Raw genomic sequence first — 16,003 nt, forward strand, 5'->3', positions numbered from 1 at the left:
TCTCACTTACATGCACTTGAACACCTTGACTTTTCATACAAACACTACTTTCTTGTCAGCTGAGACACCAAAATCTATTTCTGTCAGCAACTCCTACTGTCTTGAGTGAAGAGTGATGTTTTAGCTGTCCTGTAATCCTGTCATCTGATCTGGTTTTGCATTAGAGAAAGCCAAGGAATGGAGAGGAACAGGGGGGAAGGGGTAAGACAGGTCCTTAGAGCTGTTAAAGAAAAGTGAACAGGACCTACTAAGGCACAAGGAAAGCTATGATTTAATTTCCTGGTTTAAATTGCTTGGATTGTTAAGAAACCACCCTTTTTCATATTTTGGTTAAAATAAGTAAAGTGGTACATGACAATTTCCTTTCTTTTTCTGACCTTAACAGTCTTCTTTACCAATGCCAGAGCAGGAGGTGAGAGGCTGCCTGGCTGGCTGGGTCTTGCTTTCCTTTTTGCTCAACACAGACAGATGGCACATCATCAGCTCACTGCTTTTGTATGAACCACTTTTGGAAAGCTGGGACTTGGGCTTCTATAAAGCAAATTTCCTATTTTAGGAATTCAGCATAAGATCCTGGACCCAGTAAAATGGGACAAGTTTCTGTTGACTTCAGTGAAAAGGAGATTTCTGGCAGGGGGTGGAGGAGTTGAAAACACTGGTCTAAGATGATTATTCAGTAGATTAGAGCCAGGCAGTCCGTTTGACTGCTTTAATGTCTTCTTTCAACACTGACTGCTCTAGATGGATCTTCCCCTGCAGTATCTCTGAACAGGCTTCTCAGACATGCAAAAGCATTTATGTATTCAGGCAATTTTACACCCAAACCAGTATCTTGGTGTTCTTTTGGTGTGATAGCATTTAGGATTCCTCTCAGTTTATCATTATCTATATGTTTATATATCATGTTGTCTGCCTGCGTCTGTCAGGTGTGTATTGAAAAGCAAATTTAATAGCAAGTTCTGTTCCACTCAGGTTCATGCATCCTCCCAACTTACTATTTTATTTTATTTCTTACTGCTTTTTGTGGTTTGTCTTTTTTTTTTTTTCAGTGCTTCATGTAAATTTCAGGTCACTTGCCTATGATTCTTTCCACAAAAACTTGAAATAGTTTGGTTGTTGGGGTTTTTTTAAAAGTAAAATGTGATGCTTTGCTGAAATTCTGATAGGACTTATTTTAGAATGTTTATTTTTTAAAAGTCTGTTTGATTTGCAGTACCAGATTTTTCACAGTAACACCAGCAAATAATTAGCAATTGAGTAAAAGTAGCCCTGCTCTTCCACATTCTGCTCCAAAGCTCCCAAAGTAATGCTGAGACTGGAGCCAATAGCTAATATGATACGGCCAGGTGCATCTGGGAGGTTTTTATCCCTGGTAATACCCATTTTCAGTGGCAGACAGAAACTACTGAAGGATTCCAGTCAGCAATCTTGCCCTCCTTTGTGGTAAGATAAGCAGGCTCCCTAAGGCATGCTGGACTCTGGCCACCCCCTTACTATTCCCGCCCAGCTTGAGGGATGCTGCTGGCCAGGAGCCATGCTAGCCCAATGCCTTTCCAAACAGGAGGGACATACAAATAGCTGAGACACAAGACAGCATGCTACTCCTTGCTTGCAGGCTGTGTCTGACTGAGTTTTCATACTGGTATAATTAAGTGGGTCTAATTGAGACATGCTGAGCGTGAGCTCACAGCTGGCTCATCCCACCTGCAGACCTTTAGTACCCACGAATGAGGGCAGGTCCTCACTGGGGTTTGCACCTCCTTCTCCTCTTGTGCTCTCTGGTGCAGTGGTCAGAAGCAAAGAGACTTCGAAGCAGCAGAACTGATAAACTCATCGGGGAATAAGGAGGAAAAGTGAGGGGTGATACCCTTTGGGAAGAGATCTATTATTTTGTCACCCTTGTTCAGCACCCTGTATAAAGGGGGTCTGTGCCTAGGGCTCATGGGCACTATTCTATCTGTGATTGTAAACCAGGCATTGGTTGTGCACTTGTGGGCTTCTGCTTTTTTGTGACTGATTTTTCCTCAACCTGAGTGATTTACGTAATTTAAATATAGTGAGTGTGGTGGCAGTGGAAATAATTATTTCAGAAAGCTTGTAAATATACCTTATAAAACAAATTGAGTTTCTTTTTTGAAAGAAAGCAACAAAAGTTGGAAAGTTGCCACCTTCATAGGGTCCAGCACAAGGTAAGAGTAAAGAAAACAAATTTATGATGATGTCTCCAGTAAGGAGACAGTTGTCTCCTGGAAGGAGACAAAAAGCATGCAAAAGCTATTTTTGGGTGCCTTTTGTGTACAACTCTCCTTCAGCCTTGCTACTCTTTTAATAGAGGTTTCTTTTGGGGGTCTTTTTTGTATTTATGTTGCTGCTTTGCAGTATTTTGGAAGGGGGAATAGATATGTCCAAAATGTTACTGGTTCCTTCATAAAATTCTGAAGATAAAACTGCTTCAGTGAATGGCTTAATGAAGCATTAAGAAAAAAGTAGGAAAAAGGATGAGACATGCTTTGAACCTTTTGAGCACTCTAAACAAAGATCTCCCCTCTTCTCAGATATCTAACTTTTTGTAAAGAGCTAATTTTCTGGAATTTTTGCGGATATGTGGATTCCTCTCCATTGGGAGGAATGTCACTCAGTTGATTACATCAGACACAGTAGAGACACAAACCTACCCATGTTTGGAAGGAAATTTAGTTCTTCTATTGCAGTGTAAGAGGATGTGACTTGCTAACAATTTAAAGCTGCAGTGCAGGTTTTCAAGGTATTTAGAATTCCAAGGACCACATTTAAGGCATACATATTCTCTGGATGTAAAATTTGGATTGAGGACTGCTGGATTGCTGCTATGAAACCGTGTAAAGAGATTAGATCCATTTGGGTAACTAACCTGCAGTGTGTTTTTTGCTGTTTATGAATCAGAACAGTGCTTGGTTTTTCTGCATCTCTGCAAAGGCATCCCAACAGTCTGTGTTGCTTTCAGGGTGCTGTACCACCAGTCCTGGCTGGAGGCAACTGAAGTGGGGGTGTGGATAACACAGCACAGATGTTTTTCTGTTTATCTATTTTTTCCTCCTGCCTTGTGCATTTTCTTCAGTGTTATGGTTGTCAGTCTGAGAACAGATAGCTTCAGGGCACGACTGAGTTCTCACTTTCTGCTTCATGTTTAACTTGTCACAGATAAAAAAAATGTTGCTGTGAGACAGTGGTTTATTGTATTCTTGATCAAACTGATCTGATGTTCATATTGATGGATGATGATATCCAAATGATCGTAGCGCAGGCTATTAATTTCAGTCCCTTCTGATTTAAGGTAGGAATTAAATTGTCCCTAATTCTGCCTGGTTACAGGCAGTTGGATTCTGTGATAGGATGTTTATGTGGCAAACTTCCCTCTCCTCCAGCTGCTCAGGCATAAACCTGAGAAGGCAGAAGCACCTTCTACCAGTAAGGGAGCCTTTGGGATGGGGTGGTTAGATAGAGGATTCACATCGCTGCGGAGAGGTGGGAGCTGTGTGGACTGTGGCTGCTCGCAGTGGGCACGGAGCAGGGGGGACCTGCTGAGAGCAGGGAGGGCAGCATTGCTGGGGCAGCTCTACCTGGAGTGGAGTCGTGCTCTCTCACCTGAGAGGTGAAGCTCAGCTGCACTGCCACTAGTCCTTTGACATTGGGATCCCCCTCTTTATTAATGCAGAGCCACTCGCAGCTAATTATAGTTTGTATTCTGTTAAAACACATTTATGGGCCTGGATGGGGTGGCTTTGTGAGCTCCCTCTGCACTCCCTCAAAGCCCCTTAAATTTATGAGCCCAGCAAACACAAGCAACAGTCTGGAAAGCAAGCTGGCTGCTTGCTACTTCGTCCATTTTCAAGATTAGAAACAAATGCTGTTCCCAGGTGTCCCCGAGCAACATTTGTGCCTCTAATTCCATAATAAGTCACACCTATGGCATGTCATCATCTGCTGGGTAACAGCACAGGTGTTCTGGATGGATCCTTCTCGTTTTGAGGGCCATGATTGTCTCTGTGGCCAATTGCAGTGCAAAGTGGTGAGCTGTCCTGTGGCATGTTCTGCAGCTATGCACTCTTCATCCGGAGTTAATACCCCTGTCTACTCAGGAAGATGCCTGGAATAGCAGACACATCACCTGTTTAAAAAAAAAATAAGATGAAGCAGCATTTGAGGCTTCCTGAAACACACATGTTTTAAATATAAATTCCCTGAATACTTTTAATAATTTCTGGAAGAATTAATACAAATACTTCTGGGATTATTTGAGTTCGGAAACTAATGTCAGGCTTTTAATGGGAGGTGTGAAAACCAGGGATAGCTGTGGGCTACATTGAATAGTAATGTGTCCTGGTTGTGGCCAGGCCAGAGTTACCCTCCCCAAGCAGCCAGCCCAGGTGAGCTGAGTTAGCTGGGGCTGTTTCCACACCACCTGACATCACTTCTGCATAAAAGGAGCTGGTTGGGGAGAGGTGCTCCCGGCTGGCACCAGAGCAGTCTGAATGCGGCTGGGAGTCTGGTTGGTCCTTGCATCGTGCAGAGCTCTGTAATCATCAGGTCAGTAAGGTATTCTGTGTTATCCCTGGGTGTGAGTGTGATTGGCTGTTATTGTTCTACATTCACAGTGATTTTTGTCAGTAAACTGTTCTTATCTCAAGCTATGAAGGTTCTGTCTTTCTCCCCTGGGAACGAGTGAGGGGCACGTGGAGCTCAGCTAACTGTTTGGGGCTGAACCACCACAGCCCTTTTCGGAGAAGGGGCTTGTTAGAGAGAGGCAATTCAGTGCAGCTCCAGGACAACAACAGCCTTCAGTGCCCAACTTGGGTAACTTACTCGGGAAAACCCCACAGTCTGGGGTGAGAAACCTTTCTAATAGCAAAAACAAAGGTAGCCCAGTAACAGCAGAGGTCTTCCTATGAACAGTTTAATAGATGAGAAAATCAGCTTTTCTCTTAAGCGACTTTTTGAGAAAGTCAGTTTCCAGCACTGCTTCATAACTCTGAAGGAAGTGATAGCTTCTGAGGTGCAGGGGGTGTTGTGAGCTCTGGGTGTTTAGTTTTGGAATTTGTCACCTTGAGTAACTTGTGTGTATATGTTTTTATGTGAAGTTGCCTGAATGCCTGTTGGAAGCTCTTACGCTGCTTTTTCCCCAACCTTATTTGAAGTGCAGAATGCTTCAGGGGAGAGCAGAGGGGGAAACAATGCTGTGCCGTGGGCTGTTCTCCTTCATTTCTAGAAATAGCTGCGAGCATATCATGCAGGATGCCCCGCAGCTTCTGGCTAAACGTTTAGCTGTTTTCTAGGGAATGGATGTTACGAAAAAAAACCCAACCACAACCGCCATAAGAACTGTTGCAGCTGCGTTTTGCATACCGTAGGTGCGGTGCCTCCGTGCTCGGGACCTGCCCACTCTCTGAGCGCTGGTTCCGCCTCCCGGGGCGGGGCGGCCGGGCCGGAGGCAGCATCCTGGCGGCCGGCATCCCGGCGGCCCGCATCCCGGCAGCAGGCACCCGGGCAGCGAGCGCGGCTGGGCTCCATCGCTGCCCCGGAGAGCCGGGCTGGGGCAGGGGGTGTCCATGGAATCGTGGAAGCAGTGCGGGCAATGGCTTATCAGTTGCAAAGTGCTGCCGCCCAACCACCGGGTGACCTGGGACACGGCCCAGGTCTTCGATCTCGCGCAGACGCTGCGCGACGGGGTCCTGCTCTGCCAGCTCCTCAATAACCTGCGCAGCCACTCCATAAACCTGAAAGAGATCAACCTGCGCCCCCAGATGTCCCAGGTACGGCCCGCCGGGGAGCCGCGGGGAGCGGGACGCGGCTGCCGCCCGCGCCCAGCCCGGAGCCGCCGCGCCCGGCGCACCCCGCGCGGCCCGAGAAGCTCCGGGCTGGCGGCTCCCAAAAAAGCCGCGGGCGGGAGGGGGGTTTGGGAGGGGGGTTTAGGCGGGAGCCAGGGCGCCCCTCGCCGGGAGCCGCACCGCTTCGCTGCTGGCGGCGGCGCGGCTGCGCCGCGAAGTTGCGCCGGTGTAACTTGCTTCTGGTTCGCGTGGCGATCCGTGAGGGGCAGAGCGGGATGGGGGGAGCCGGGATGCCGCGGCGGGAACCGACAGGCCTGCGGGGAGGTGGGCGAAGGAAACCATGACAACACTTGTCAGCGGGCCTGCGCATCTGTTGGCGACCTGTGAGGCTGGGTGTGAAAGAGCGATCGGTGCGGAGTTCGCGATGGGAACTCCTGTGCTTGTCTGTGTTCTGCCTTTTTTCTTGTTTTCCCTTGCAGACCCTTTTCTGTTTACCTCTTTAAAACCGGTATTTGGGTTAAATAATAACGAAGTGTGATTACAGATTCGGCCCGCTGTAAAGGCATTCTGTAGTTGCTGTAGGACAGATGTGTTGTTGCTGCCCCTTGTAAAGCTGGTTTCAGATGCCGAGGAGACAATGGGAAGAGACTCTCTGTACACACGGCTTCCTGTCCCAGCTCCGTACACCTCTGCAGCCACCCAACAGATGCTGCCTGAAACGAAGCTCAACTTCTCAACCTTCCATGTGTCAAAGCGTTGAGAAACCTTTATGGTTTATGATTCTGCTGTAGATTTAAAGAAACAAAATATTGCTGCTCTGTTTAAGACACTGGTGAAAAGCAGTGGTAGGGAATTGCCCTTTGAGAGGATGGTTCTTTGTCCATGTTTACTCAGAAAGCCAGTTATTTTCTTTATTTCTTTTTCTTTCTTTTTTTTTTTTTTTTTTAACAGCTACGTCTTAGTACTAAGGGGGTGTCCTCTGTAGGCCTGTAGTGCAAAAAGGGAAGTGTGTTTCAGCTCGTCAGAATAAAAACTCCCAGACCCTTGTACTAGATGTGAATGGTACAATGACAATCCCCATGCCTGCTTGAGCTGCTTATGCAGAGGCAATAGTTCATCTGAGGGATGGGGAGACGCTTCTCCGAATGGAAGGACTCAAAACAAGTTCTCTCCCTGCACCTCTCAAACTCTGAGAGTTTCAGGGCTTGCTAAACTGTATCTGAACAGCCCTGGTGTATATTTTCATTATAGTTAGATTGATTGCTTCCAGACTAGCCCTTTTTTCAGTTTAGCTTGCAGAACTATAAATACTTTGCATATGAACTGTTGGAAATGGTTTCTTACCCTGCTTACAATAGATGAAAGCATGGAAACGGACTCTCATTTTTTTTAATGAACTGGGAGGGTGTCCTCATGATATTGCATATAATTTTCTGCATTGTGAACTCGTTGAATCAATTTCAATTAGAGATTAGTGTTTCTTGTCTGGACCAATATTAATTTACTTTTATTTTTGATTAATTAAAACCATGGTGGTCTATCTACTAAAAATAAGTATCAAAATGCTCTGTTGTCTTCCCTTTTTTTTTAGAGCAGGCTTGCTCTAAAAGATTAATATTTATTCCTCTAAGTGCATTTGATCTATGGGTTATATTGTACATCTTGGATTATTTATAATGAATACGTTGAGTTTGAGCTGTGTGTGATGTAGCTGCTGGAATTGTTTAACAGGGATGATAGTTGCCATGTCTACTGTGTGCCCGAGGACCCCGCGCTCCGTGGTGCTGCAGACTGTTCTCGCCAGCGATGCGTTTCTGCCCTATGCTGATTGCACCCTTGAAACAAGGGGAGCTTGCTGGGTCAAAACCCGTGTTGGATAACTGTGGAGTGTTAAATTCGCTGTGAATGTTACCTTGCCTCCAGTGAGGGAAAGATTTGGCCGTCTTAGTGGGGTTCTGTGGGGGTTTAATGAAAAGCCTCTTGGAGGAGATGCCTTCTGCTGGAAAGCATCCCTTGGTGAAAACTGCAGAAGTTGCTATTAAAAATGCAGTAGGTTGAAGCTCTGCAAGTTGCTTGTAGTTTGCTAAAGAGCACTTAACAGAAACTTATGCTGAAGTCTCAGAAGCTTGAAGATTTAGTTCTGTGACATCTACTTGGGAGTCTGCGGAGTTGAACCCTACGTTGTGAGTTTTTTCAGAGTGACATTTGTCAGTAAATGAACACATTCACTGCGTCAGGGGATCTCGGGGTCTTGTAGAAACGCTAGCTGGCTCTCCTGTTCCTAGTGGGCTAGTGATTTAAAGCCATTGAAGGCATGGGGTACCAGAGCAGAGTTGGCATGAGGATGGAAATTGTCTTGGCTGCTGACTGCGCAGTCGGCCCGAACATGCTGCTGTGTCTGTACTGCTTACCTGAGCCATTTGAACCTGATGTACCCCTTACCCATCATATTCTAGAATCAAGCTGCTGCGCTTCCCAATCTGATGTTGTTCTCTGCTGCAAAAGCTTAGAATGGCTCAGGGATTTCTAACCACGCAGGTTTTGGGCAATAAAAACAGGGGATGAGGAGGGTGGATGAAGGCTTCATGAATGGGCCTCATAGAAGGCAGATTGTGTGACTTCAGCCTTGTCTCTTACTGCTGCTGACAGGCTTTTCTTTATGAATCAGGTGTTGATATGTTGGAGGTAGGTTAGAAATGCAGCAGCACCAAAGAACAGCAAAGTGAGAGGTGGTGCTTCAGGCAGTTCTGGAAGTAGGTGTTGGGTCTCTGACACAAGAGACTCAAGTCTCTTCCATTGTGTTACGTGTTTATTTTTTCAGGATGAATGTGGCACATCAGATGAAGGTGACACACGTGAGCTTTGCTCAGTAGACCTTGATAACCTCTCAAAGCTACACAAAAAGCATGGAGGATTGTGGCTGCTGCTTCAGATGCTGCTTTTTGTTGGAGACCTCAAGCAGGAGCGCTGTTGCTTTGCTACCCATTCGCTGCTGGCTCTCTGGGCAGGAACAGAAAGTGAGACTGGCAGTGCTCAGTGTTGCGACACTGCAGTGTGCTTGACCAAATGGCAGCTGGTACATTCTCTTTTTATGGGCTGGCAAGCACGTGGAACTGCATGCCTTTGTCCCACTGCCAGCTATGCACCTTGTGTCTCAGCTGTTCTTGTGGGTGGACTGCTTTATGCTTTTGAAATCCATCAATTCAGCCCCCTTCCCATTTTGGAGACAACAGTGCCTGTGTAAGAGTAATGCCTCAGTGGCTTTAAGTTGCAAAACATAGGGTTTAGAAGCTATTTGAATGGTGCCTGGTTTTGTGTGTTTCTGTGTGCCTATGTAAATATAAATATTTGGTTAGTGGAAGCTGCCCTTTGAAGAACAGAAGCTGATTTGGTCAGTTATGCTTTCTGGAAATTAAGCCTCAGATGTGAAGGTATAAATCTCACATACATAAGGGACCAGCAGTGGTGCTTTGCCAACCCATCTTCTGCCTCTGGGTTGCCAGCTGAATGCTGCCTGGCTCCTGCCTGAGAACAGGGTCCCCTCTGAATGGCTGCGTGTGGGCTTTGCATGAGATTGGGGACTTTGGGTTCAGGGACAGTCACGTCCAGGCTGTTTTCACTGTGACAACAGGGCAGTGTTGGCTTTATTAACAGCTCGTGTGTCAAGGCCCAAGAACACTTCACTGCTTGAACTGCCACAAGTTAGCCACAGTTGCTGTTGTCAACCAGCACGTGTGCATCAGAAAAGCAAATTTGAAAGATGGCTCAAATACTGTCTTTGGGCTGTTAACTGTAGGGGAGCCTGCTGGGTTCAGACTTGGGAGCTGGTGGTGTGAAATTGGCCTTACTGCAGGCACCATGTGAAGAAGTGCTGAACCTTCCAGCTACTGGGGATGGAGGTGGAAGAGGGAATGTGCAAAACGAGCTTGAGACATGTGAGTGGTGGGCTAGTGCATTGCAGGGCTTCCCCTGAAGAGCATCAGTGCCTGGTGACAGCGAGATGGAGGATGGAGCGCTGCGGCTCAGCATCCGTGTCTTCCATGGGAGTGTTCACTCATGCAGCCTCCTGGCTAACATAGCCTGGTGAAAATAATAAAAATGGTAGGACTCCATAACAGAGAGCACCAATCCTGATGTTTCATCATAATCCTACAAGAACTTTCAGTAATTTATCGCCAGAGAGGTAGAATGTAAGCCAGTGGATTACAGTGGATTTGCAGAAGATGTCATCTGTTTAATGCTTATCTTTTCTCTTGAATAATTTGAAAACTAGTTTTGAAATAGCTTTTGCAAGGCATTTAGTTAACTGGTGAGAGATTGCTAAACAGGAAAACTGCACTTAGTGCAATAATGGCATGGGAGTTTACTGAAGGGGATGTTGACATAGGTTCAATACGAAAAAATAATTATTTCCTATTATTCCAGTAAAATGAAACAAAACATCCCTCACTTGGTATTAAAAGTTCAAATGTGTTCTAATTTTAGGGAGTTACTTTTTTTTGGTGTGACCAAATAGTCCAAAGGAAGTTCATTATCTTTGTCATCAGAGTTATGTTTTGGTGTGACAACTGAACTTTTGAGCAGGAGTTTATTTTTCTTGGTTACAGTGGTATCAGGTAGTCTCAGGATGTGGGTGTGCAGAGAGATACACCTCTCCCTTTTCTTCTGATCCTGCCCTCACCTCAGAGCTTCCCCATCTCCCTCAAATGAACAGCATCATCTCCTGCCCTGAGCTTGACAAGCATATGTTTTTGCCTCTGCAAGCTTCCTGCAGGAGGGTATGCTCCACCCTGCTTTCCTCTGTGCATCCCTCACTGCGGCCGGACCTCTTCATTTGTATATTTTTTCCCCCTTTCAAATTTTTGCCAAACGTCAGGGCATCAAAATGTGTCCCATGTGAGCCTGCAAAGCAAGAAATGGGAATTGTCTCCTGACTCTGCGTGTTCCTTGAAAGAGAAAGAGTGAGGTGTGAGTGGGTGTGCTGACCTCTGTGCATCAGAATATGATTTTGGCCTTGGATCTTAGGAGGGACCAGATGAGCTAAATGAGAAAATAAAAAGTATTTGGAGTGCTTGTGGCCCTTCCCAGGAGTCATGGGATATCAGTATTCTCTTTTGCTTGGGCAGAGAGGCATTTCAGAGAACTGGTGTGCAAAATAACTTTTGTGCTGTGTTTGCTTGTTATGTTAGGTGATATGTTATTGAGTAAAGGAAGTACCACAAAGATACATTTACATTAACATAGGTTTTCTGAACCTACTAATGCTGCAAACATTTTGGGCTTGAGCAGGAGTTTGGGAACTGGTTCCGTTTGTGTATAGGAAGAGATATTTTTAAAAACCAAACAACCCAATAATGTCGTTTTGAAATATTTAAAGCTGTGTATTCAATGTAATTTTTTTACAGATATTTTTTAAATCCTCAGATTTTTTCAATATTTTTTTTACTTGCTGATACTTAAGCCTACTCAACATCTTTACTGCATTTAACTTGATTTCCATGTTTCATTTAAACTAAACTAGTATTGGCCATAAAAAAAGCAAATCCTTAATAGAACTCTTAGGCTTTGTGCTAAGAAAAGCAACTGACAAATGTAATCACTCAGGTTTTTCTAGGTAATTTTTCTTACCTTAAGAAGATGGAGAAAATAATATTTGAAAAATGGTGTAATGATTTTTAAGAAATTGATACACATTGATTCTTTTTGGTTGGGGAGGAAGGAAAAACTGCAGTTGTATTGTATTGAGAAGCTTATTTTGCATGCTGTATTTATCATAAGATTATTAAATGCAGCATATGAATCTTGCCAAGAATTGTGTCAAATGTCTCCTCTTGCACAAAACTTGAGTGTGCTGGAAACTAATGCATTAGCAGAAAAACCACTGGTTTCTCTGGGAAGCTATAGGGTGCCCCAGCAGTGGGTTATTGAAGTTAATGCATGCGTGAGTGTGGCGTGCTGCTGCGTCATGTGGGAGAAGCCAAGTTAGACCTGGGATAGCAGCAAGTGAAAGGGCTACTTATGAAAAAAACACTAAGAAATCGAAAGTACACAAGGGGAAAGGGAGGGATATATGAGGAGAATGTATAAGAAGCTGGAGGGAACAATCAAAAGGAACAATATGGATTAGAGAGAACGGTCAGGAAAAGTTGGGAAGCTGGATTGAAGGGGCTGTCAACAAGCAAGACACAAAAATTTTGAGAGAAGACAGGGAAAATCACTTAAGGTTTATCTCAAAATAAATACAGAAAACTAGTCCTGGATATGCTGTGTTTCTCTGTAGTGAAAATGGCATTCTCATTGAAGGGTGGTGTGCTGGTCTCTGCTGTGCTGTACTGCCTCATGACTGTGAGGTCCAGGAGGCAGCTTCCCAGCCTGCGCACCAGGACGGGTTAGTACAACGTGTCGGTACAGTTTTCACACTGGAGAGTTAGGGGGGTCTCAGTTCCTTGCCTGTATCCCTCCTACCCCCTCTCCTTTGAAGGCCAAAGGACTTGGTTAAAACATAAGGACAAGGTAAGGAGCAAGAGGACTGCAAGGTGAGAGGCAAGGCAGCTAGTGGTGGGTGAGGGGGAGGACCCTGCAGAGACGGTGGTGGTGTGTCCTTTGTGGCCATACCAGCAGGGACCTGGCAGCTCCTGAGCCTGGGACTGACTGGTGTGGGTATTTGGGGGGAGGGTTAACTGGGAGCAGCAGCTAGCAGGGTGGTGAGAGGCGTGGCAGGAAGGACTTTGAGGACACAGTTTGATATTGGTAAAATAGAGGCAGGCAGAGAAAGAGGCTGTTTTCTGCTGGTCATGTTGGCATCCTGAACAGCTGCTGATCCAGATGGGAATAGGACAAGTGCCTGTGGCTGCAAAGGAAACCTGGTGGAGCATGGTCCTCTCTACACACGCCTGCTGTGTGCTGGGGCAGAGGGGAGCTGGTGTCCAGACCTTAAATGTGTCACAGGGAAGTCCTGGCTCGTGCCCTGTGTTGTGAGCGTATCTCTAAGTACAGAGGAAGATGTATTGTCATATAAGGTCATTGACAGTTTTCTCTTCTGTGTAGAGGTGTCAGTGTTTGGACTCATTCCTCCCGATATTAAAACTGTGTCTGTAGTTTTTAAAAAAAGAAAAAAACCAAAAGACCCATCAAAAAAAGTCTTTCCTGTTTTACTCTCCTTTCTATTGCTCCAAAGCAGTGTCACCATTCTTTCATACTGTTAGGAAGGATTATGGAATAAGGTTGTGTACATTAGTGTGGTGGTTCAGTATTTCAAAAATTCTGTCTCAGGGAGAGATACGAGTTGATGTGTACTCTGTCAAATTGGCAATTAATTTTTTTCCCATTCTTTCCAGTTTAGTCAGCATGCTCTGGAGTTACCTTTTTCTTTCCTCCTATTTTGCTTTGACAAGCCAAGTTTAAGTCTTAAGGCACTGTGAAATACCAGCTGTTTGTTAAGACTTGCAAGGTATAAAATGCAATCTGAATTCACATCTTGATGTTAAGGTTTTGAATTTTTTGTGTTTAGGAGAAGGATGTTCCCTCAAATCTTGGTGAATGCTGAGGGCTCCAGCTCAGTACATGGTCAAGTGTGAATGGTATCTTTTAAGAAAAATATCAGTCACTGACCCTTTCCTTCATCTCGTATTAAATGACAATAGAGAATGTCTCAGTAACATGAAACAACGAAGAACTATGAATAGGATATTTGATTCTTTGTTTAGAACATGAAACCTTAGTTACACATTGTGTGATACGGTGGTATCGTAACAACTTGTGTAAAAGCCACTTGTACCATGTAAAACTCTCTCACAGTGTTGCAGTCAAAATCATATTTGGCCTGTAAATTGCTTTTACTTTCAATCAGATTTTTATTTTGTGATTGGCTAGTAGGGATTCAGTTAAGCTGTCAGTATGTATTTTTCACTAGTTTTTGTCTCCCTAAAAATCACTTGAAAGTTACTGGAAATGATATGGAGAACATGGTGTGATTGCCTTGCAGAAGCAAACAAAATGCATATTTGATGTTGTTGCTGTAACAAAATGCCTTCTGAAAAATCCCCAAACACTTTTAGAGTGTATTTTTAACTGGTAAGTCTTAGCAGAGCAAGGTGACTTGTATTTCCAGAATCCTTAGACAGGGTCTTTACTCCTTGATACCATCTGATTTTCCCATTTGTTTGAGTTACGGAAGGGTATGTACTGTACAATCTGTGCTTAGGATACTTTGTAGCACTCCTTGTTCCTGTGTTCACATGTTGTTTCTGCCTGGAGAGAAGCCTTTTAGTCAACTGAAGCAGAACGATTAGGGCTCAGTCCTTGAAAAGCAGTCTTGCTTCACTGTTGTGTAAGAAAGTTGATGCAAAAAAAATAATAAAAGCATTGTTTTGTCAGCCCACACTCTAAATTAATAGTGTAATAATGGCAGCATCAGCATAGCCTCTGTAATTCCCTGTGTCTGGCTTGCACGTTGGCAGTCAAGATTTAAATGGCTCTTAGGTGCTCCAGTGGTTGACTTCGAGTTCCCACCAATTAGTACCCAATGTACCCAGTCCCTGAAGAACCTTTGCAGGATGCTGCATTGGGCTCGTGGTCAGTTGATGTTTGTTTGGCTGAGAAGGGATTTCTGCCAAGCTTTAAAACCCCAACTTGTATTTTGGCAGATGTTTTTGAAAACCTCTTTGTGCCGCTTTGTGGCTGAAATTTTGCATTTTGGAGTGGTACCAGTTTTGCTAAATTGCATCAAGTTGCTTAAGGAAACATTTAAGTTTCACTTTCTCTTAATGGTTTACCCTCTGAGTGTGTGCACCAAGTCATGCTGGATTTCATGTTGTGTTACATACTTCTCTGAATTGGCAATTGCTTATTTTCAAATATTTTTTAAAATGCCTGCTGAGCTTTGATTTCCCACCTTGCTTTTCTCGTACTATTCATGGATCTTGCTTAGGTTTTGGGGTGCCTGATATGAAGTAATGCTTTTTAGGTCTTACCTTGAGCATGTCAGTATGTCCTCTTAATGCTGTTTGGTTCTGGGGAATTTGAAGGGCATTTTAAAGGTGGAGAATGTTAAAGCCTTGAGTGGTCTTTAGCAGGTGTGCACACGTACTGAGGTTTTCTGGGAGTGTTAAATGCGATTCACCTTAGCCATTTTGTTTTGAGTTCTGCCTGTCCCTGTTACCTCCTGATCTTTATATGTGTCACAGGGAGGGCAGTGTGCATTTACCCACTGCTGTGCCTTGATGTGAATCACTACAAGTAGTCATGAGGGACTTATTCAGGGTCTGTGTTCATTCACTTTGCAGTTGTGGCTGGCAGCATCGAATGTGGTGATGCATCTTCTCTCTGGATTGTGCTGAGGCTCCTGATTTCACTGTAAAGTCTGCTGAACAAATGGCAAATTTTGTAAAGTCTGAGCTTTCACTCCACATCTGTTGCTCTTGGTGGTGCCTTTAAGTGATACTGTTGGTTAGGGAGGGCTGTGCCTTAGAGAAAACTTGTCTCACTGCTGTTGCAGGTTTTTATGAATCACTACAGAAATTACTCTAGTAATCCTATTGGAATGCTTCTATGGTTGTATCGGAGTTGTATAGATTCCCCTTCCTACAGGAGACCCTGGTTCATTCATTAGCTGAGATGAAAGGGACCCATGCGATTTGCATGTGAATGTGGACCTGGTGGGAGAGGGTGCAGATGTGGGAGTGCTGGGAACAGCAGTGCTGCTCTTCATTAGAAGCTCCTGAGCAGACTGGAGCATCTTTCAGATTTGTGTATCTTCCCAGGTTCATGAAATCCTGGGGAATCTGCTGAATTTAAACTTTCTCTATTTTTTTTTTTTTTCCTGGGAATTTAGGTTTCTGTAGCTTGTAGACCCCATAGCACATAACTTCATTTCAGGAGCACAGGGCTCTAGCAATAATAAATCACTAATAAATGTAACATGAATTATTCTCTACTGCTACAAATACCCATTAAGAAATAGAAAAAAAAACCCCTTTCAGGTGTGTGTGGGATTCCCAGTTACAATGACATAGTATTCCTGGAGGTTGTTTTTTTTTTTGTTTTATTTGAGGAAATTAGTTGTTTGCCATGGCCATGGGTGAAAGAGCTGCTAATTAAAAGCCTTCTGAAACAGAGGGAGTGCGTTTTGTAATGTTTATTAACGCACCTAGCTGGGAATAGGCCCGAGGAGTAGATGTAGATCCCTCTTCCATCAGTAG

At 44.5% G+C, this 16,003-nt stretch overlaps 1 protein-coding gene across 1 annotated transcript in view; it reads left to right on the forward strand.

The window, feature by feature from the left end:
• Positions 1–5,585: 5,585 nt before the first annotated feature.
• VAV3 (vav guanine nucleotide exchange factor 3) overlaps positions 5,586–16,003 on the forward strand; it is a gene marked incomplete at its 5' end in the record, with an annotated part of 162,607 nt that continues 152,189 nt past the window's right edge. Inside the window, one exon of the mRNA XM_084266232.1 lies at positions 5,586–5,789. Coding sequence (XP_084122358.1) covers positions 5,586–5,789 — 204 coding nt within the window. The remainder of the gene's footprint in view (positions 5,790–16,003) is intronic.

The sequence above is a fragment of the Gallinula chloropus genome (genome assembly GCF_964237585.1).
Source record: "Gallinula chloropus genome assembly, chromosome: 6".
Lineage (NCBI taxonomy): Eukaryota > Metazoa > Chordata > Aves > Gruiformes > Rallidae > Gallinula > Gallinula chloropus.